This window comes from Telmatherina bonti (assembly GCF_933228915.1).
Source record: "Telmatherina bonti genome assembly, chromosome: 11".
NCBI lineage: Eukaryota > Metazoa > Chordata > Actinopteri > Atheriniformes > Telmatherinidae > Telmatherina > Telmatherina bonti.
This window is the reverse complement of record NC_136629.1, coordinates 23,653,369-23,677,498: the sequence shown is the minus strand read 5'-3', so window position 1 is coordinate 23,677,498 and position 24,130 is coordinate 23,653,369. Positions and strand designations below refer to the sequence as shown.

The window sequence follows — 24,130 nt, the reverse complement described above, 5'->3', positions numbered from 1 at the left end:
TCCTGCAATGAATCATGGAGCTCTTAAGGCCAGAGCATGTCCCGAATATCAAATACACTCATAAAAGGAAAACCTGTCCCAGATCCCAGGAGAAACATTTCCCTCCCCCCGAAAATGTGCAGCTACATGAGAGAAATATAAAAAATAAATAAATAAATGAAAAAAAGACAGGTGCCCCTTTGCTTGAACCTACATTTGTAGTTCACATATAATGATGTGTGCTCATTAAAGTTATTTTAAAATCAGCCTTGTTCAAAAATAACCAGAAATAACATATCAGGGTAGATGAGGATGCGTGTGTGACTTCATATGTGTGTCAAATATAGTTAAAAATCACTGTTTAATCCCCCCTTTTTTTTTTCTAAAAAATAACATATATGTCTACTCTGACAGTAATGTACTGTTAATTTGCATGCTCAAAATACAGCACAATCAATAAATCAATCAATCAATCAATCAAGAGTCCTAGCCACTGATTGAGAAGAGGGACAATTATCTCCTCACAAGCTTCCTCTTATATCCACTTGTAGTAGTGGAGCCAAAAGCAAAGAGGATCTTTAGCCCCTTCAACATTTTGAATGTTTCTAGACAATATAGTGTAACACACACAATTAAAGCTACTCTGAAAGCATTTCCTGATTGATAATTGTATTGTTAATAAATAACCAAAGCACATTTATTGTAAACATATAAGATATATTAATCCGTGTTTTACATTGTTTTTTTTTTCTTTTTTCCCCTTTCTAAATAAATGAACACTGTATGCTCTGAACCAAAGACAGAAAAAAAGACCTTCCAAACTGTCATCAGCAATGACTCTAAAAGTCTCGCCATGAGATGTTACTGTAAGAAGTTGTAGGAGCACCCTTGACAAACCTTGGTTACATTTCTGGGATTGCACCATTGATGCACAAAACATGACATTTTAGTTAAATAACATCCCTTAAAAACGACAATTTTTCAACACCCTAATGCAAAACCACATTCTGCACATATTACAGGGGCATATTTGTGGAATATGGCTACGGGTAATGAACTTTCTGGCCTGTGAATTTCATCTGTACCCAACAGAAAAAAATGGAAAGAGTAAGTGTGGAACTTTAACACATTAACCCAAATTACCAGTAACTAATTACTAAACATAAAGAAAATCCAGGAAATGTACATTTTTGACCGTAGGATATAGTGTTATTATGATATTGAAGGATATTACAAGACATTAACGATATTTCAGAATGACTTTTTTTTTGTTTGTTTTTGAATAAAAAAAGAAAATACACACACAGGTAAGTTTACATGTAGAAAAGACTGAGATACTTCATACTGTGGTTTTGTCAATGCCAAAGCATCTTTTAACAGGGCATTGACACGGCATTGTGTTTTATGTGTTATGTTTTAAAGTTAAAAAAATGCAAAAATTCCTGCATGATTCTGATGATGTGTGTATGTTGCATCAGCTAACTACAAATTAAAGAGATTATTATTCTTTCAACAATTTTAGTCAGTGAAAACACTGAAGACTTTCCATTTCCTCCTGGTCAAGATCATCAAATCTTCAGGAATTTAACTTCTCCCTCAGATGTTCATCAACACTCTGATAGTCTAAAAAGGAGCAGAATAAACAAAGAAATATAGCCAGAAGCAGCAATTTGCAGTTTGTAATCCTTTGTAAGAAGCTCAGCTGCCCAAAATTAAAACCATGATCAGTAATGACCAGGCCTCAGGCTTAACAAGGCAGAGCAAATTCACCAAATCACAATTATTTTTAATCAGGATTGTTCAAACACAGCTGGAATCAGGGTCAAGTTCCTGTCATACCTTACCTTTTGCTGGAAGCTCAGATTCATAATGGTCATGTTTTTATACAAGTATTTTCTATTTGTTTGATTTTGTCGCTCAGCCACCCCCCCCCCCCCCCCCCTTGCTAGTACCGAGTGGATGTCACACAGATTAATTACAACTAAAAATCTTAGCGTACCAATTAAAACATGAAAATGGGAGAAATGGTTGCTCTCAATTATTACTGTAAAATCTAAATTGAGGACTAAATTTCCAACAGCCTGCAATGTTTGACTGACAGGCTTCCCAGGCTTCCTAAAACAATAAGATTAATCTGTTGAATCTCTAAACAAAAACTGTCACAAGTTTAATGTAGCAGCTCTGATTAAAGACGGGAAGTAAGCTTATGGTGATTAAAGTCTAACATTATGAGACTAAGACAATTTGTAGTGCTGTACTCAGACCGTGTTTTACTTTACATGCTAATGAAGAAAAGAATGCATAATAATTGTGCATCCTTTGCAACATTTATTTTTAATGTAAAAAAACACAATCACTATGTACAAGATTTTAAAATATTGTTACCATATGCTTGCTAGTAAACTGGACATCACCATCTGGGAATTTTTACCTTACTGAATGGAAACATGTACAGTTTGCTGACAGATGATTTAATGCTCTATTGATTTGGATGTACATACTGTAAGAATTTTTCCCCTTCTGTTGAAAGCAGATCTGTTTTTGTTTGTTGCCTCGCATTGAATGTTATAATATGTAAAGGCATTCTCTTTTGGTCAGAGTTACAACTCTGATTTGATTCTAAATTAGATTAAAGTTGTACATTTCGAACTGATTTAAAAAGCTTGTGGGTGGGAATGAAAGGAAAATACTAAAATTCACATCTAAATATAAAAAAGCCTTAAAGTATCAGAGACAAAAACGATCTGTCGGAACACCACCAATTTACTGAGAGACCCAATCTTCCCAGGTCAGTCTTAGGGTCTGCGATTAGAACAAGAGGCATTCATCTTCTGTACCTCACTTTAGTATCCGCATCTTACAGCTTGCAGTTTAAAAGCAAGAGAAAGCTTGGTTCAGCGGAGACAGAGCCATAACAGTCATGAGTCAATATGCTTGCCTTTAAATTAACTAGAAGGACGTCACATGATGCATAAGCTTTGAGAACATGTCATTTCATCGCTGCTGAGTAATAGCAAACAACGCAGGAGATAACAAACATGCACTGTATGCCTCCGTATCCATTTCAATAATTATTAAATTAAAAATAATTCTATGATTGAAAAAGCATTGTGGTAATTACATCTGACTTCACAGTCATTAACCACAGCTGAAAGGTTATTTCACCAGTATGACAAACACACCTACGATATGTCACTAAAGTTAATTAAAAGAATAAATGTATTTATTTTATCTGAACATACAGTAAATTCTTCTGCAGTGTTCCAGTGTTTGATTTCATGTCAACATCTTGGGAGAAAATAAAGTATGTAGACACAATTGTTAATGATTAGACATCCTAAAAGTTACTAAGAGTTTTACATTAGGTATGAAAATTGTTCATTTTATGTGAAACTAAAGCAAACTTCATTAAAGCAGAGGCAGTGTTTTCTGTCAGAAAATGCCTCCATCTGAAAAATGCATGTGTGCACTAGGGAGAAAAAAAACCCCAAATAAACTGGCTCACTTTATGTTAATATCTTAAGTGTACTGGGTTTCAGTCTTATATTGTGTTCATATCATGGAGTTGTTTACATTAGGGTTAGTAGGCTACTTCTGCATTGTGTAGTTATAAATAAGCGCAGGAGTCATGGACTACATTTCGGCTTCTTATCACTTCCATTCCATTAAGTTAATCAGGCTTAGCAGTGGCAAAATGTAAGATATGATAAATCACTGAGACCATTACAAATTTAGGTAGTTAGCCATCAAGAACATTTTTTTCCTAGCTAAGTGGATGCATGATAAGCCTGATGTTTGCAGCCTTAGACTTGAAAAAGAGGGGTAGTTGCTGCTGTTGCCTAAAACACTAGTTTCTCCAACTGACTTCAGTGAAACAAGAACATCAAAATATACGCACAGTCAGAGTTTTGGTTTCCACAGGGACTTTCTAAAGTTAAACACTGGTCAGTGCAAACCTAAGCACAGGTCCATCCTTCATGTATACAAAGTGATTATCCACTCTTTAGAGAACTGTAAAAGGCAAGTGAAGAAAGATGATAAAATCCCAGCTGGGATGGATTATATGCCCTGAAGTGAGATTGGGTCTACAACTTACTTATCTGGGTTGTGTATTATTTATGAAGCGCTCCAAATTCTATTTTTGTGTAATTTTTCAAATAGTAGTTCCACAGATACTGGATAGTTTGGGGTTCGCTGTCACTTTTACTCACACTCCCTGATTTGAAACCCGAGTAGGACTTTACCTTTCTTTTCCTTTTTAAATTTTTTGTATCTCTCTACAATGGTGCAGTACAGACACCACTCTGTGTTGTTCTGCTCTGGCACCAGCCCTACCACCTCCAGGGGAATATTGTGGCTCTAGTCACCAAGATAACGCCTATATGAAAAATGGACACCATTAACAACACAATTTTTTTCTGATCTGGGAAAAAAGAAAAAAAAAATCTGCAGAATGCTGAGGGAATCAAAATATAGGCATATATTAATGGACACTGAAGCAGATCTATATATATATAAATAGATAGCAGAAAAGTGGTTGATAAGCCTGTGAGGAGCACCCATACATCATAAAAAGTCTCAGGTGCTCAGGTGAAAAGACAGCAGCCTGAGCAATTTGAGCAATTGAATGTCAGGGCCCTAAAATCACAAAGCATTACTATTACTGAACAGCTACTCCATCACCAGATACATCCCAACTCATGCACGCGACAGCTTTCAGTGAAACCTAAAGAATATGTTATTAATACAAGCACCATCAACCATAAACTATCCAGTGAATCATGACTGAAAATCTCACATAATAGTTTTCCATTTAGCATCTTTTATTCCTTAAAATCATTATTAAGTCTGTATATGTAAAGATTCTATTCAGCTAGAGACGTGTCAAGATTTAGAAGTCTTCACAGTGGATGATTTGCAGTTATTACCGGGCAGATATATGTTGCTCCATTGATCACAAATGAAACAACATAAACCCCTTGTCTTGGGGTTCAACTCACCGTGTAAGTGATCACTGCCAACATGCCAATCAAGGTCAAGGAGCTGATGGAAAAAGACAAAGCTGGTAGACCATCTGCAAGTACAAAGTCAGAAAAATCATTAGAGATGTGTCCTGAAAGAAGAAGGGAAAAAAAAGAAAAAGAAAAAAACACATCAACAAACTCTTTGCAAAAGATGAAAATAAACAAGATCATTTATTCCAGTATGCATTTCACGAGAGTATTTCAACTGTTTTGTCTTTTAGGGGTCACACTGGCAGCTAAAATGGTTGAACCACTCAAACATTACTCCAGTAACTACTGTTGCATCTAAATTTCTTTTAATCGTTTATGATTTTAAAAATACAAAGGTCCATAAAAGCTACACTCAATTTGACTGAGCGATTTACTTGTAAAAAGCAACATAAGAGTCGTGTTTTTAGGTGATGTAGGAAATTATTACAGCAGAACTAAAATTTCCACTAAAACAGCTGGGTTAAATGACAATGCTGGCTGTGAAAATTTTCATCAAATGAATTGACAAAAACGTTTTGAAAGGAAGTCGTTAAAGTATCTCAAGGAAGTTGCAAAAAAACAATTTGAAGACATTTAAACCCATTTTTGACAAATGACTTTGTAGCAATTGTTCAACACTGATGCATGAGCCAGTCCGTCGATGGTTTTTGCAAAGAACCACTTTCATTTTTAATCAGCCACAATAGAGCTACATCATAACAACACTAAATATTACCACAACTCCATGAAATGTTTGTCTAAGTCGCTTTAAGGGAATGAAAATGGGTTTTTCTGGTACCACGTTTTGAGTACCTCTTAGTTTAACTTCCATCCATCCATCCATCTTCTGCCGCTTATCCGGGGTCGGGTCGCGGGGGCAGCAGCCTAAGCAGGGAAGCCCAGACTTCCCTCTCCCCAGCCACATTTGCCAACTCTGCGGGGGGGATCCCGAGGCGTTCCCAGGCCAGCCGAGAGATGTAATCCCTCCAGCGTGTCCTGGGTCTTCCCCGGGTTCTCCTCCCAGAGGGACGTGCCTGGAACACCTCACCAGGGAGGCGTCCAGGAGGCATCCTGACCAGATGCCCGAGCCACCTCAACTGGTTCCTCTTGATGCGAAGGAGCAGCGGCTCTACTCTGAGCCCCTCCCAGATGACTGAGCTCCTCACCCTATCTCTAAGGGAGAGCCCGGCCACCCTGCGGAGGAAACTCATTTCAGCCGCCTGTATACGAGATCTCGTTCTTTCGGTCACGACCCACAGCTCATGACCATAGGTGAGGGTAGGAACGTAGATCGACTGGTAAATCGAGAGCTTCGCCTTCTGGCTCAGCTCCTTCTTCACCACGACAGACCGGCGCAGAGCCCGCATTACTGCAGACGCCGCACCAATCCGTCTGTCGATCTCACGCTCCATCCTTCCCTCACTCGTGAACAAGACCCCGAGATATTTAAACTCCTCCACTTGAGGCAGGACCTGACTCCCGACCCGGAGAGGGCAATCCACCCGAATTCCGGCTGAGGACCATGGTCTCAGATTTTGAGGTGCTGATTCTCATCCCAGCCGCTTCACACTCGGCCGCGAATCGCTCAAGCGAGAGCTGGAGATCACGACCAGATGAAGCCAACAGGACCACGTCATCCGCAAAAAGCAGGGACCCAATCCTGAGGCCACCAAGTCGGATCCCCTCAACCCCTCGGCTGCGCCTAGAAATTCTGTCCATATAAGTTATGAACAGAATCGGTGATAAAGGGCAGCCTTGGCGGAGTCTAACCCTCACCGGAAACGAATCCGACTTACTACCGGCAATGCGGACCAAGCTCTGACACCTGTCGTACAGGGACCAGACAGCTCGTACAAGGGGGTCCGGTACCCCATACTCCCGGAGTACCCCCCACAGGAGCCCCCGGGGGACACGGTCGAATGCCTTCTCCAGGTCCACAAAGCACATGTAGACTGGTTGGGCAAACTCCCATGCCCCCTCCAGGACCCCAGAGAGGGTATAGAGCTGGTCCACTGTTCCGCGACCAGGACGAAAACCACACTGCTCCTCCTCAATCCGGGATTCGACTATCCGGCGGACCCTCCTCTCCAGGACCCCTGAATAGACCTTACCAGGGAGGCTGAGGAGTGTGATTCCCCTGTAATTGGAACACACCTTCCGGTCCCCCTTCTTAAAAAGGGGGACCACCACCCCAGTCTGCCAATCCAGCGGTACTGCCCCCGAAGTCCACGCGATGCTGCAGAGGCGTGTCAGCCAGGACAGCCCCATAGCATCCAGAGCCTTAAGGAACTCCGGGCGGATCTCATCCACCCCCGGGGCCTTGCCGCCAAGGAGCTTTTTGACCACCTCAGCGACTTCAGCCCCAGAGATAGGAGAGTCCACCCCTGAGTCCACCAGCTCTGCTCCCTCATGGGAAGACATGTTGGTAGGATTGAGGAGGTCTTCGAAGTATTCCCTCCACCGACCCACAACATCCCGAGTTGAGGTCAGCAGCACCCCATCTCCACTGTACACAGTATTGATGGAGCACTGCTTCCCCCCCCTGAGCCGCCGGATGGTGGACCAGAATCTCCTCAAAGCCGTCCGGAAGTCTTTCTCCATGGCCTCGCCGAACTCCTCCCATGCCCGAGTTTTTGCCTCGGCAACGGCCGAAGCCGCATGCCGCTTAGCCCGTCGGTACCCATCAGTTGCCTCCAGAGTCCCACAGGCCAAGAAGGCCCGATAGGACTCCTTCTTCAGCTTGACGGCATCCCTCACTGCTGGTGTCCACCAACGAGTCCTGGGATTACCGCCACGACAGGCACCAACGACCTTGCAGCCACAGCTCCGGCTGGCCGCCTCAGCAATAGAGGCACGGAACACAGCCCATTCGGACTCAATGTCCCCCGCCTCACCCGGGACATGTTCGAAGCTCTGCTGAAGGTGGGAGTTGAAGCTCGCTCTGACAGGGGACTCAGCCAGACGTTCCCAGCAGACCCTCACAACATTAGTTTAACTTTCCTGTCTGAAATCCCGCCCGTCTTTCTACAGAAAGCACTCTAAAAAGTGCCAAAAACACAACTTAATGCACATGCACACACACACACACACACACACACACACACACACACACAGGAAAAATAATAATTTTTAGGCTTATATATTGACAAAAAGGATTTTTAAAATTAAAAATGGAAACATAATTGGTCTTTGATGCTCAAGTATCTCTTATGGGCGCAGTAAACTGGGACATGAGGTTGAAATTTACTAAGCAAGTATAGTTTAACACCAGACTGCAGAATATAAGAAAGCAAAGATAAATTTGGAATTAGTCAAACTGGAGACCAAAAATCAAGATACATTATCATCTACTTCCATGAATAATTCTATCTAAATTCCATCTTTGGTGGTCCGTCAAGCATATAAAGAACTGACAAAGTATATGTTTTGTTTTGTTTATTTACTTTTTTTTTTTTTTTTTTGCTGAACACCTTATTCTTACACAGCTTGTAAACAACTGCAAAAAAAGCATCTCCATGCTGCTTCAGAGAATTAGCTCCTTGAAAGCTTCAAGGCATTATGTTTTCTTTTCAGCAAAGACACACTGTGTTAGTATTGAATAACTCTTAGATTAAATACTTTCTTTTGTTCTCTTTTTACTGAGACAGATTTGTTCAACATTTCTGACAGAATCGCAATTTTCTACATTGAGCACAACAGGTATTTACACAGCTGGGTCATCCAAGTGTACGCAGGTTGAGTTGATGCGTGTCACCTCTGAGGCAGAAAGAGGACCACCCATCAGGCAAGGGCAACAGTAGGAGTCACACCAGCTGCCAGAGATAAAGTTAGAAGACATGGATTGATGAGGAGACTGATTGCCTCACTCCCCTGTCAAGATCGCACCTGTCATGGGGTTCGAAGTAAAAACAAACCTACACATTTGTCCTTTTAGAGATATCCACACACCCTCTCAGCAGCAATTTCATAATGCCCATACCACCTGTCACTGTGGGCATAGGTGGCTCTCTGATTGTCTTTCTCCTTGACGCACGATTTAGTATGGAATATTAAGTCAGTATTCAGAGCATGTATAATCTGTTTTGTTTATGTAATTTATCAATTTCTTTTCGAAGTAATTCACATAAAGCAGCACAAAAAGATTGAAAATTGGAGATAAACTATATATACATATATATATATATATATATATATATATATATATATATATATATATATATATATATATATATATATATATATATATATATATGTTCTATTTATTGTACGCAAGAAAAACTTTGAAGTCTTACAGCTGGACTGAACATTAACATTTGAATACCCATTTCCTTGTGTTTCATTGTGATTTTATTGCCTTTGTTTAACGGTGTGCTCAGTGAAATAGACAATAGCCTTGTGTTCGGCATTGAGAACATTCTGTTCATGAGCTCCACACAAAGCGAAGGATAGATGTTTGCTGCCAGTCTTCTTCATTTCTTGAGCAGATTTTCCGGGGATTAAACAGGGGAAGTGGTGCTTTCGCATCTCTACAGCGTCAGTTCAAACACCAATGGAATGAAGAAGCTCTTATCTCACTCTGCATATAGCCCTTGAGGCTTGTGTTCATGCATGAGTCTAGTGCAGAAAGGTGTTCATTAAGAAGCTCCTTAAGCGCTGGCACCCTACTTCTGTGAAACGATAGAATCATAGAAAGCAACAAGAAAGCAGCTTAATGTTAAACGAATGCAAGATATTCCATCATAAAACATAGTTGAAGCTTGCAATTCTCTTGAAAGGTTATAACAGATTGACGGAGAGGGAATTCCTCAATTCTAAAACACTGTACACGGACTTGGACAGCTCAGAACTGAAGTCCTAACAACATCTATAGTAGCAACTATAGATGTTGTTGCAACTTATGCAACCTAAACACAAAGACAGAAAAAGAACACACAGTGCTGTCATGTCAGCTTCCACACCCTTTATTTCTGACGAGCAATTATACAGATTTGTGGAAGTGTTCCTGAGCCGATGCAGGGATTTCAGTGAGAGAATTCAGAGAGAATTCTTTTTCATGCAGTGAAAGAAAGACCTGAAGTTTATAAGCATCCAGTAGCTGTTTCTCTTGGGCACACAGATACCTCCAGATTCTAATAACCTTTGAATGACATCATGTACTACAGGTCACCAATCATCCAAATTGTCTTCATTTTAACCTTTATAATGAAGAAGGCTCCTGCTTTAGACTGCTGAATTTCTTTCAAGACAAAAGATTAAATATATATATCAACGTGATCTGTCACTGAAACCCTCATTGATTTCTCAATAGCCATGTGACTGCAACAAAACGTGATTGTTTTTTGATCACATTTTGTGTTGCCCTGCCAGCCGCCATGTGCACATCTATGTGAACAGGTGCAAAATTTCACATGCACGAGCATTGTCTGTCACTTGGCTGGAGCAGGCCAGCAATTTCTGCATCATCACCTCAGTTCCATAAGAAATTAATGTAGAAGAAGCAATGTCGCCCCCCCCCTCCATATGATGCATCCATAATTCTGCCCAAGTACTCTGTTTACTATGTCAAGCTAACTATCCTCTTTTTGCTTCCTCTTGAACAATGGTTAAAATGTAAAACTGTACTTTATAGTTATGAATCACAACTTTGAGTGTTACATCCTGACCCTCCTGTTGCACAGTGTTTTAATGAGTGAAATATCAAAACTATAAGGATGCAGTGGTCTTTATTGTCCTAAAGCAGTCATGAGTGTTATGTATCAAACGTTGCTTTTCTTTACACAATTAACCTCCCATCTGGAGAGAGAAGAGGTTGGGAATTAGAAAAAGGGAAGATCTTTGCATTTCCTCAGTAGCCAAGCAATCCCCCCCTGCTCCAGAGGAGGAAGGTTAGAGAGCATGCAGGGGTCCACCATTATGCAGAGAGGCAGATGGTTCAGCTTCCTCCCTGATCCCCAGATGGCAAAAGGCCAAAGGAACATTAGGAATCCACCTTTGGCATTGTTCCTGCTTTAGCATGAGTATAATCACAGGCACTGTTCTATTAAACCAGTCAAGATGCCCAAGGAGAATATCTTTACAGTTAACCAGTTTCCACTGTTACTGGAAAGCATCTTTCTTAATGGATATTTTATAGGTATTTTTTGTGTTCAATGAAGTGACCAATTTTTTTTTCCTGTTTAATCCAGGAATGCAATGACTGTGGTTGTCATGTGTCTTGGACTTAAATTTTAAGCAAACCAAAAGGTTCTGACAATGATAAAGTATGTTTCATTGAAGCAAACGGAATAAACTTTGGACATAACTTGACAACAGGGGATGCTTTTAGGCTACTGGTTACCATACTATTGAAATTAAATGAAATAGAAAAAAATTATAAGTTCATAGAGAAACTTTTTATATTATTCATAAATATATACATATTATTCGCTATTCTTGTAATTGCAAGATTCCACAAAAATACCCCACAATATGTGGCAACCACAATTAAAAAACCTCCAGCCCTGTAAATGCTCTCAAACCATGCTAGCTGGGATTTACAGAGATTTGTGTAGTGTTCTCACAATGAAAATAAAGGGTCATTTAAAGACTATTTGTTTTATTTACATAAGGCTTTGTTGTAACCATGCTGTACTAATGACTTTAACTATTTCTAGTTGAGCTATTAAAACCACAGGTGGTAATATATTCTTTATCACTTATGCTTAAAACTCAGACATCAACTTATAAACAGATGCACTAATGATGCTTATTATTGTTTTGATTGAATATTTGTTACTATGGTTACTCACTTCAAATATTGTCTGAGTCAACATATTAGTGTAGACCAGTTAACATACAGTTTCAGCTGGTGTTATCAGGAAATAATAAACGACATGCAGGCAGAGGATATACATGAGGATATAAATTAAATTAGACTAACTTATAATGCAATAATTAAGTCAGATCATTTACAGATCACAAATTATCCATACATTTAAGCATTTTTTTCTGACAGGACTGACTGCATTAATTATATTTACTATTATTACATTATATATATATATATATATATATATATATATATATATATATATATATATATACATATTTATTTCAATGTTCAAGAAAAGCCTTCAAGGAGCAGAGTTTTTCAAGAGGTCAAACAAAACCAACTTGAATCGTGCTCCCCCAGTTAATCTGTTGTTGTGTCCCTGCACAAAACACTTTACCCTCCTTGTCTCCAGTGTGGACATCACTGGTCTATGAATGTGACTACTTCTGTGGTGGTCAGAGAGGCTGCTGCGTTTCAGTCTGTGTGCCCCAGGGCACTTGCTTTCTACACATGTAGCTATCCATCACAAAGTATGAATGAAGAGTAAATGAATAATGGATTCAATGTAAACCATTTTGGGTCCTTTAAAAGGGTTATATAAATCTAAGGCATTGTCATTGTTATTAAAACTAACTTTTTTTTACTAAAACTTAACATTGATCAACATGGTTTTGTATTTGGACAAGCTTTTAGGGTGGATTTTGTGTTATTTAGTCTTGTATCATATTTTCTATTTATTAGTTTAGATATGTTTGTATCGTTTAGAAAAAAAAATATCTGTGAAAAGCGCTCTAAATTCAGAAAACATATTTTGCTAGCCCCTGAGCGATTTCTTGTTGGGGTAGCTATACTGGTGAATCTTTATCCAACCTACAAAAGTAACAAAAAATTATTTAAACATTTTTGCCAATTTTCCCAACAAAATAGGAAGCATTTGGATTCAAAAACTAAAAAAAAATAACAATAATCTGATTATGGTTATGTTAACACGGGTAAAACAAAAAAACAAAAAAAAACATCTGATTTAGAAATAACTAAATCTCTATGTAATTAATAAAGAGGATGTACTTACGACTACTGCCAAGCTCCTCAAAGAGATACTGCACTTTTTCCCATTGTGTGGAATTCTGCCCAGGAGGCGCTTCGAGTGGAACAAAGGCCCTAAAAGTAACGAAACGAAGAGGTTTATTGCAATTCTTTACCCTCTGGTATTCTGACTACATCACTTTCTGAAAGTTTTCAGAAAGTAATCATAGTCTTTTTGTTGTTGTTGTTACAGTGATTCTACACAAAAACTTGAGCTTGAAATTCTCAAGTTATGATGAAGGCACAGCACGTTTTTTTTTTATCCAGCGATCTTGAGTGAAAATTAAGTCAGAGAAATGTAAAAACTTAAGGGGACAAAAAAAAAGAAACCTTCAACATTACATCTGTTTATGTAAGCAAATGTGCATTTTGAGTTTTCATTATCCTTTTGAAAAAGCTACTTTTTTTCCTCTTTAGGTTTTTGTAGTGGTGGTGTCTTACTCTATCCCAGATTTTGTTGTTATTTAATTTATCTTATCCCTTCATATCGCAACAAAATGTTCCTGATGCCAATCTGGCTGCAACACAAAAGCCAGAATACGCTCAATCCACCCCTGTGTTAAGACAATACTCTTCACTCTACTTATACAAACAGCTACATCTGAAAACTTCAGCGTTTTACCAAAATTAATTTAATCTGTCCAAATAAACTAATATTGTTGTTATTATTTTTTATTGCAATATCAGCCACAATAATTCTGGAAACAGCTAACAGAAAATTCTATGCTTTGTTTTTGCCAATCTGCATATCTACTTTAATATTTTAATACACTAAAGAAATAAATGTGCTTCTATAAATTAGACAGCAAACTAAACAGAAATGTGCGTCACTTAGCTTTTTCTAAAAATGTCTATGAAACAGTTATAGCCCAAACAAAGTTGATAGGGCTGCCAGGTAGTTTTCTTGCCTTGTAACATCAAGCAAATATCAGCTGACTGAACAGTAACTACACAAAGTCGTTGTGTCTGCTGGCATCAGAAAAGCAGTCTAGGATAAAAACTATCATTGTTGAAAATCAAGGGACCAAAGACACAATTACCAGAACAAAGTGGCAACAGTTCCAGTTCATGAGGTAAAAAAGCAGCTAAATTGCTTCTGTCTATAAAAACGTCCTTACTTCCAAACTTCGTGCTGTAACAAAGTATAGTCATGTGTCCCTTATTTTCCCAAACCAGATAAACCTTCTTCCAGGGCACCATTTAATGGTTGAGAGAGCACATTCAATTGTATAAGCTGGACTCCAGGTATGTTGCTGTGACAGCAGCAAAGGAAATCTATTATGTTTCCCTGGTGCCACTGAACAAAACAAGTGTAAAATCTGCAGACAAATGGAACATGACTGTGTGTGTGTGCATCAGTACATACTGTATTTGTTGATTCAATACAGAATGTCACAAAAAGGATTCAATACTCCCTTCAATGCTTTGTACAAAGAGAATTGAGTGATTTGAGTTTGACTCATATACACAGAATAAACCTATTTTTAGACAAAGACATGTAGCTTTTTTTTTTTCTCCGGGATGGTTTATCGTGGCCAGGCAAGCAGCACTGTAGCTGTTTGAATGGATTCTCCTCTCATTAACTCAACACAATAATGTATCCACCCCCTCTACCTGTCGAGTACTGAAGCAGAAGGAGCAATCCATGTCTCCAACTCACCCAATTAATAGGAGCACCACGCAGACAATGGCGAATCCAACTGTGTACTTCAGAGCATTTTTCACTTGCTACAAAAAAGAAAAAATTAAAATGGTCAATCGTGGCGAATAAAAGTGAAATTTTATTATTCATTGTGTGTGGGGGAGGGGTGCTCACAGTTCCATTTAGATAAGGACTATTGAGAAAGAACACAAGACAGAGTCAGTGTAGATCCAGTTTGACTGTGCAGAGATAACATGCCACTCCTGGCTCTATTCAAGGTGCTTTTAAGTGACAATACAAAAGACCCCACTATCTGTGAGAGAAAGTGCCTTTGTCAGCTCAAAACTGACACATGACAAAGAGAATGGCACTATGCAGTGGTTGGTGTTTGGTACAATTATCAACACCTGCTAAACTAACTTCTACAGACAGAAATTTAAAGTTTTAATAACCCTAAAATGGCAATAAAGTGCCTGGAATTTATAGTATAAATGTGATGGCACAAAGGTTGAATAATGTGACCAATTTCATTGCCATAAAGTTTTATAGAAAGTTTAATTGGTTTTGAACTATCCTTTTTTACATAAAATAAGTATATCAATTGTAAATGTTTTGTTTGTGAGGGCTCAAAAAGATGTAGTCTTATATGTTTCAAAATAAAGTTATATCAATTCTTGTACAACAACTTTCTTCCTTTACAGCCCACACTCTGTTAATATACACTGCACCCACCTGCAAATGTGTTTCCAATCTAGACAAATGTGTATCATGCAACTTCTTTCATACTGAAGTGCACGTGGTCCAAAAGTATAATGGTAGAAAATAAATGCTGCTCTACAGCACCACAAGTGGTAAAGAGGTCTACACCGTATTTGTTATTTCCAGGGGAAAGAACGTTCAGCAATACATAAGTGGATTCTAGAAACAACAAGAAAAGCTATTCAAAACAGCATAATGTGAGGTAAACAAAATGCATGTGTTCCAAATCAGCCAAACTGCTAAGTATAAATAAAAGTGAGAGGAGCAAAAAGAAGCAAGTGAGAACATTACATGAAAAAAATAAAGCTATTTTCAAGGTTCAGATGAATATCGATTCGTCATTTTCATCAACGCATGAAGTTTGCACAAATGCACAAAACCCAAACCGCACATTAAAGCAAATTAACTGAGGAAATGTACAATCTGTCTTTCATACTGCCAGTAAAATGTGCATATTAATGACTGCATTGGGTATGTTTCCTCAATTTTTTGAGAAATATAATAAAAATTCAAGACTCTCCAAAGGAAAATGGAAGAATAAACATAGTTTGCCATGTCGAATGTGGAAATATATCAATTAATATTGGCTAAAATGGTTTGAGACATTCCAATGGAACAAATTCAAGACATTATTTGTATTTGCATATTGGCTAGCTGAATTGCCAGAATAAAATGTGATTTCCACAGCAGCACATCCACACAGAGCTTCATTGTTATGTGTTGTAGAGGAAAGGTGCATTGTTACCGAGCACTTGCTCATGTTGTTGTCATCCTTTTCTTCATAGTAGAAGTAAACAAAAGGGATCCATAGGAAGACACAGAAGAGTATGATGGAGTACAGAGCTGTATGAACACAGAAAAAGAAGTCTGAGAGTTATTCAAATATATTTTTTGTGGAAAATATTATCATGTATTACACCTTCCATTTGTAAACTGACGATCATGCTCTACAAAGGCAAAATACTGCAGCACATTTCATTCTACAATGTTTTGTTTATTTTCTTTCTTGTACACTAACATGTTTTCTTCCATGTAGCTTCAGAAAAACTGTAAAGTTCCTGTGTTAAAACACTTTAAATGATAATTATATTATATAGATGTCTAAACACTGATGTGAGAGAAGAATATGCTATAATTTCACTTCTCAGATAATAAAATAGCCAGAAAAATGATTGTAACTGTTACTTTTAGACACAGTTTGTTACTTATGTGCAGACTCTGTATTTTTCTGTCTTGACTGAACACTACAGACCCAATGATTGTTCTGACCAAAACATCTTTAACAGCTGAAGCTTTGCAATCATTTTCCTTGGGGTGGTATCATTTATAAATATTATACCCCATTCAAAATAATATGTGGTTGACTAAACTGAGATTAGTCAATTCAACTTTGATGGCCTACTCTCAACATGTTTTGGATGTTTAAAATGTACAATTTAGCCATAAGATGCTGGTCTTTTGTTTGGTCATTGTTTAATTTGAACGGTGCAAAATGTATATGTGATGATGATGCCATAAACTAGTTAAAAGTGTGTAAAATCAGTTTTAAGACTTTTTTTTAAACTGCCATGCATGACAAAGGTCTACTTTCTTGCATGGCAATGGATATTTAAAGAGCCCAGACATTCTAGTTTTAACAAAGTAAAACTAGATTTATGTTAAAAACACAAATGAAAAGCATTTTTTGGTATGTAAGCTTTGTGACACAATTGACTGTGTTTAATTCACTATAGTGCAGTAATCCAAATAACTCATCATTTATGTTAATGACACACCAGGACACATGGTCATGTGTTTAAGAAACACTGTTATTTGGGGGAAAAGTTCATTTTGACTGCTGTTATTTGGAATAAATAATTCCCAAGGAAAGGTGGGAGTAGTTTAACAATACAGAATGGGATTGACAGACTGCTTAGGCAGTGTTAACCAACCTGCAAAGTTGTAAAATTCAATCTGATCATAACTGACAAGACCACAAAAAAAAAAAAAACCACCACCATCTGTATGTGGATATACTATTTGAACTGGAACATAATGGGATCAGAATGTGATGGCATCTCAACCAGCTGTAAATATAATCTGTGCAGCATGAGTACATTTTTAACACAAAGTTTCACTCAGAAACCAGAGTGAGACAACATGTCTCCACTGCTTCCTGCAAACTCAAGCAAACCTGACAGAATCTACAAGTTATGGAATTGATAGTAGCTTGGAAATGGAAAAAAGACAGTTTATACTGCGATATTACTTTTCTTCACTCTAAGGACAATGTGGTTTGTTGACAATTAAAGTTAACTCATCACAATTAAGTGACATATTACCACCAAAATGCAAATGAGATTTTCTACAAGTCGGAACAACACCCCCTTTTACAGGTCAGTTGAAGCTGCAACAATGGGTCCCACTCTAAACCACCCTTGCATATTCACAAATTAGCCAAACAGGCTAGCTTTATTCTATGCCAATTAACATGCTCTTTCACAAGTTATTATGGTGTTGCATTATCAGAAGAAACATGACGTAAACTCATACTACGCCCCCACTTCGCTATAAGTAGCAGTGTTATATATGGTGACCACACCATGTGAAAATAGTTTGACACACTGCATTGCAGATTGAGTGCTGACTGTTTAATCCTGCAGCATACAAGTTGCATTCATTATGCAGGTAGCAGAACTTCAAACTCATGCTGCAATGTCCGTATGATATATGTAAACTAACACAAGGCAGGCTGGTTGTGCCTCTGTTACTACTTCCCATGCTGACTCAGAGGCCTTTCAGAAGTGGGTTAACTCTTATCTCGCATTCTGCCTCTGCCATTTCATTTAATACACCTATCTCAAGAAGAAAAAGCATCAGTCTTGTCCTGAAAAGGTTTGTGAAAGAGAGTAATGTGTATTCTCAGTAAATATTGAACGGTGGCATTATTGCTCAAATTATCATCGGAAGTGCTGAACAATTGATTCAATTAAATCGGAAGCATCTAAGTCTTCTGCCACTGCTTTGACTAATATTGATTTGAGCATACATAGCAAAGCAAATAATAATCATCACCACCACAAAAGGACAAGGTTATCGGCAGTAGAAAAAGACTCTACTGATGAAAACTGGCTCCCTAAAAACTGAACATGAAGTGTATCAAATATATCTGTCTTTAGACAAAATTATTATTCAATGATCCAAGTCATTTTAATGTTAGTACCTGAGCAAGACTCTAAAATTAGAAAGAAAAATCAGATACTTGAAATCCAGTTCATAATTTTTAATTTATTCATAACATAAAAAGGCAAACTTAAACTTTGAAGTACATATGTAGCACAATTGTTACCTATCAGTAAGAAAAAGAATATCACCCAGCTACTAACATGACTCCCTGAATTGAGCCATTTACAATCATTTACTGTTGACAAACTGAGTTTGTAATGATGCCAGGAGCCAATAAATGAAATCTATGCACAGCATGGGCTGCTGGCATATGCCTGCAGGTCAAAGCACTGGGTAGGATTAATAATAACACCTTGAATATTAACACAAGAGGTCATAGCACATTACCACAAGTTGTGCATTACTATATATGTATTTCATCCACTGGGAAGCAAGTGTGACTAATATGAAAAGTTTAGCACATTTGTCCTTTGTGACAGTGAACATCAGGTTAAATAACTCATTGTGCTTAACAGTTTCCATGGATCTTGTGTAATTATGTGGCATTTTTCCTCATAAAGCAAAACCAAAAACAGAGAAAACTCTAAAGAACTTGTGGCAACACATACCAACAAACCATCAAGTGATGGCGCAAGCTGGGGAATGGTTTGCAAGGTAACAAACAGTTATCTGTTGTTTGTGTTATAATAATTATATCTGAATTGTATCCATCACTATAATTTATTAATCACCATTTACATTAAGGGAGAAATGTTTAACACATGTTTTAATCATCCGGAGCTGTCCACAGGGATGTTAGAACCTGGATGCTTTGTCCCTTGTAGGCAAGCAGAATGCATTAGAGTCCATGTAAAAATTAAATGACCAGGGCAGATTTCTCACATAAAAACTGACAAACTACTAAAACCGATTAACTTAACATGTCAGTACAGAAACTTGCTGACTGGTATGGTACTGGAAGCTTGTAGTCTCATTTACTGTTAATGTCAGGGTAAGCACATTTACTGGACAGCTAAACCTGGAATAAAACACTATTGAGCATTAAATTTGAATTTGACATATCCCCTGAGGGACTTTGGCTTGATAACCATTTTGCTCTGTTTCTGTTGGATATGAGAGCAAACATGTCTGTTTGCTGATGGACTATCAGTGCTTAGTGCTATAAGCTGCTACTGGAGCCATTCATGCAGATTTAAGGGTCAAAGTCAGGTTTAAAATGGAAGGAAAGTATTCAGCTGTAATCCTGACTCTATGAGCACAAGAACATGAGTGAAATGACTAAATATCAAATTAAATTCAAAGAAGATCACAGAAAACATAAATATGTATAGTCCAAAGCCTTGCTGATTTGTTTTTCTTCTATCTTAAAAATAAAAGACAAGTTTCCATGAGCTCCATCACAGTAGCCCTGCATAATAAAAATAAGTCATGATATATCAAGGTCATCAAACAAGCATTTCCGACTGAACCGTTGAATGTTAGACAAACCTTTTTTCAGTTTAAAACATAAAAATACACATCTAACATATTACACGACCTACTTTCCTGAGTGTAGTGAATATTTTAAAAATTAACCGATCGGTGTATTTATTCCCATTCCCAATTATCAGATATTTGTCAGATAAGTTTGTATCTTCTGACAAATTTAAGGAATTCAGCTCTTGCGATAGGAAAAGGTATGGCACTGAGCAATTAGACCAGATCATTGCTTTAATCACTCCTTCTGGAGAAAGACTGTATTGTGGATCTGTAAAGAGAAAATGAAGGACTTTGTATAGACCCTTGAAATTTAAGCATCCAAGCAAACATCTGTGCTTACTGTCGACAGTGAGGTGAGATGGAGTGAAATCATTGAAAATACTGCCTCACAATAACACCATAAAGATTGAGGTTATGTCTCTTATACTATACTATACTATGAGTCCATTTTCAGAATTTGAACTTACTATTCATATTCAGTTCATTTGTAAATACTCCAACCATTGCTATGTACATCACCAGGCATGATCCTTCCCTGCACTCAGGAGCTTGGATACCACAGCTCATAAATTCAGTTTTAGGCCCAACACAACCCAACGTCTTACTTTACTGTACAATGCTGTAAAGTAATACACTTTCCGTACAAACACTATGTTTGTCATTATTATTATTATATTTACTGACCTTGTGTTTTTCCTCATTTTGAATCAGATTAAACTTTATGTTAACACCACTTAAATATATCAAAGCAAAATATCTGCCATGCCTTAAAACTAGGTCACTTAACCATAAGAAACGTTTGCTCTCCTAAAGACAAAAGCAAGAACATCAAAAGGAGAATACATCAAACTGAATAAAACAAGTCAGTTGATTAACATATGTCACTCCATAAAACCAATTATTTTCTTTTGAAATGAATGTCAGGAGAACATAAAATTACATGGGTCAGGACCTGCATTTGTCTTTTAAAGAGAATGATATTGGTGCATCTGCAGGGTTTCCCCAACTACCATATATGAGAGACCTTGATATAATGGTTTAAAACCGAATTTTATGTAAATAATTGGAGATCATATTAATTTATAAATACTGTAGCAATACCATAGCTTGATGACATGAGCTCTGAGATTACATGTGGGTATTGTAGTGTGCTTATCTAGAGGGCACCTAAGGTCATAATGTGTTAAAGAGACATCCTAACTGAACAGATTACAGACACTAAATTGTACATTTGCTTCAGAAACTCACTATTAATCATACCAAGAGAAGCTTCTGTTATTGGGAGGTGAACAGGCTAGCTCTGAATTTGGTCCATGATCTAAATATATCTGAATTCTTTGAGGCAGACAAAGGTAGGAGTAAAGAGCAATGTGTTGCAACTTTTGCACATGAAAGAAAACTGGCCTGTTTTTTTATTACGCCTCATTGTTCTTTTTGCTAAAGGCCCCTTTAAATCACCAAAAGCCACCTGCCAAAATATTTGTTAGTGTATTCAGAAATGCTCTTAAAAGAACAACAATGTTTCAAACAAATTTCAGTCAGCAAAAGTTAAAAAAAAGACAAAATAAACGTTAATGTAGTGTATACAAGATGGATTCAAGGACCCATCTTCTAACTTCTCTTCTAGAAATGGCATTAGAAAAAGAAGGAAGAAAGTCAATAATTTATTTAAAGGGCCCAGGAGTATTTTACTCTGTTGCTTAAGGGTCTTATGCACCACTGCTTTGAAAAACTGAACAATCCAAGGAAATGTATAAATGGACCAACATCAGGTTTGAAAGTTAGGCTTTCAAGCCAGCTTGGAGAGCTAACTGAGAAGGGGTGATAAAGGTACACAATAACTGATATGACACACCTCTATCTTCTTGCAAGTAATAAACACATATATATATATATATATATATATATATATATATATATATATATATATATATATATATATATATATATATCTGACACTATAAATATTCTGTTCAAACTACTGAACAGGCAGAATTTGTTCAAATGAAAAGTAAAATTATCTAAGTTCATAGAGCTAAAAGAGCTAAAAGTTGCTCAAATGAATAAACAAATGAATAAATATGCAAATGCTGATTAACTGTGATTATCACAGAATACAAATCATTCCACCTTGGAGAAAAACATGCTTCACCGAAGGAAATATAAAACTAAGTCAACCCTGTGCTATTTGTAAAGAACAAGCGGACAGTGCTGGCAGTTGTATCCTAGAGGAAAATTTAAAATCTAAAGGTTAGATTTGTAAAGGAGTGAATACATAACACGTGGAGCTTGGTCTCCACCTACTGGTAAATTACAAAGTGTTGTGTTCTAAAAAAACCCAGGAAGGAGTTTGTCAAGTTTTACAAACACATCAAAAACTGTGGTAAAATAATCTATGGACACAATAATATTTATATTCTAAAATTAAGTCTCCTGCTGCAACTTATAACTTTGCTCAGCCACAACACACTTGTCATTTGCACAACTTACAAGGAACCATAGAGAAAGAAAGCAAAAAAAAAAAAAAAAAACATAATTACAACAAACAAACTTGGGGGAAAAATCATATATCACAGCATATATGTTATAAATGATAGCACAACAGTTTTAATAGCCAATTTAAAACAATCTCAGAAATATGCGAGGAATAATAATGACAATAGTATAAATTCTTGAGAAGAAGCAAAAAACAAAATGCTGATAACAAGTATAACATACTAAGAAATGTGTCAAATGGATAAAAGATTAATATTCTGCATTACTAAGCCTATTATCAACTTTAAAATATGCAAAAAATAAAGTCCAAAAATATGCTCCAAGAAACACATCAGCTCATCGATTAAATTTAAAAAAGCTCCACATTTTTCAATGCAATATTAGAAGCAAACATCTTTCCTTAGCAGCAGCCAAAAGTTACAAGCACAAAAATGTGTAAGCAGATGATTCTGCATCATATGTTCAAGAAATGAATGCTTTTTGTTTCATGCCTTTTATCTACTATATTTTTGTCGCTTTTCATTTCATTTCTTTTAAAAGTTTGTTTTTGGTGCTTCCTGTCTTGTACATGAAATGTGTTTTACAAATAAACTTGCTTTGCTTTGCTTACACACTTTGGGCAAGTAACAATATTTTTCAGGAATCTCACTTCGCATTCTTCTAGCTTCAAGAATGAAGAGCATTAGCATAAACAGACTGCTGGGAACAAAAACCTTTTTTTTTTTTAAATTGTTGTTTCCTCTCTTATCTGTGGATAAAATAAAAAAAGGCTTGTAATGAGTGCAGATACTTAAACCACCACTAAAAGCAATTACACCATCACTTAAATGATTGTGAATTCTTCTGATAATTCTACATTTTTGTATGAATAACACTGAACCGCAAATAAAGTTTTATAAAAGTCTGAAATGCAGATAAAGAGAACAAATGTAAGAAATATTGGTCCGTAGGAAACAACACAGTGTTATGAATCTGTAAGCAGCAAAGTATGAGACTGTAGACACCCTTTTCTTCATACCAAAGTTATTAAAGTTTGATTTTAATGCTTGTGCAATAATGGGACTGCCCAGTGGCCAAAACTTTTTTTGTTGTTGTTGTTGGTCCTCAGAAAAAAAAGAGATATAAAAATTTTTTTTTTAGAAATTAAAAAAAAAAAAAAGATGCTGATGCTTATCAGGATGGGTAAGACAACAAAACCTGATCCCGAGTTTAAATGTTCAATGCGGTCAATTTTGAGTAATTTTAAATCAACAATTATTCACTGCAAGAGTGGAAAGACATTACTCAGGAATGAAAGCTTGCAATAAAGCACAATGTCTGAGCCCAAATGTATTTCTAAGCATCTTATAAACCTCTATAACATTAGGTCATTTAAAAAAAAAATTAAAAAAAAAAAAATTCATTGTTGGAATTACTGAACAATAGTTTGCAGGGTAAGAAATGTCTTCATTCAAGTGTTTTTGTACAGATCACACAAACACACCATTTTTTTAAGTTGTACTATGTAACTTTTCAACCTCAAAATATGCTTGATGGTAAAAATGCATGTATTATGTACATTTCTGGAGTAATCGTTTTCCAGTAGTGTCCCATCACTGGTAAAACTTCTCAACCTTTTTGAGAAGACGACATTGACATTGCAGTTGACTCTCACTTTACACACCATGTGACACAACAGCAAGCAGTTAAAAAAAAAAAAAAAGTGCATGGGCTGATTCA

General features: G+C 37.0%; 1 protein-coding gene across 1 annotated transcript in view; it reads right to left on the bottom strand.

Moving 5' to 3' along the window:
* Positions 1-24,130, bottom strand: part of lmbrd1 (LMBR1 domain containing 1) — a 60,569-nt gene that overhangs the window by 28,049 nt on the left and 8,390 nt on the right. The window contains exons 4-7 of the mRNA XM_079248490.1: positions 16,017-16,114; positions 14,531-14,598; positions 12,857-12,945; positions 4,980-5,053 (exon numbers count right to left, since the gene is read on the bottom strand). Of these exons, the coding sequence (XP_079104616.1) occupies positions 4,980-5,053; positions 12,857-12,945; positions 14,531-14,598; positions 16,017-16,114 (329 nt within the window). The remainder of the gene's footprint in view (positions 1-4,979; positions 5,054-12,856; positions 12,946-14,530; positions 14,599-16,016; positions 16,115-24,130) is intronic.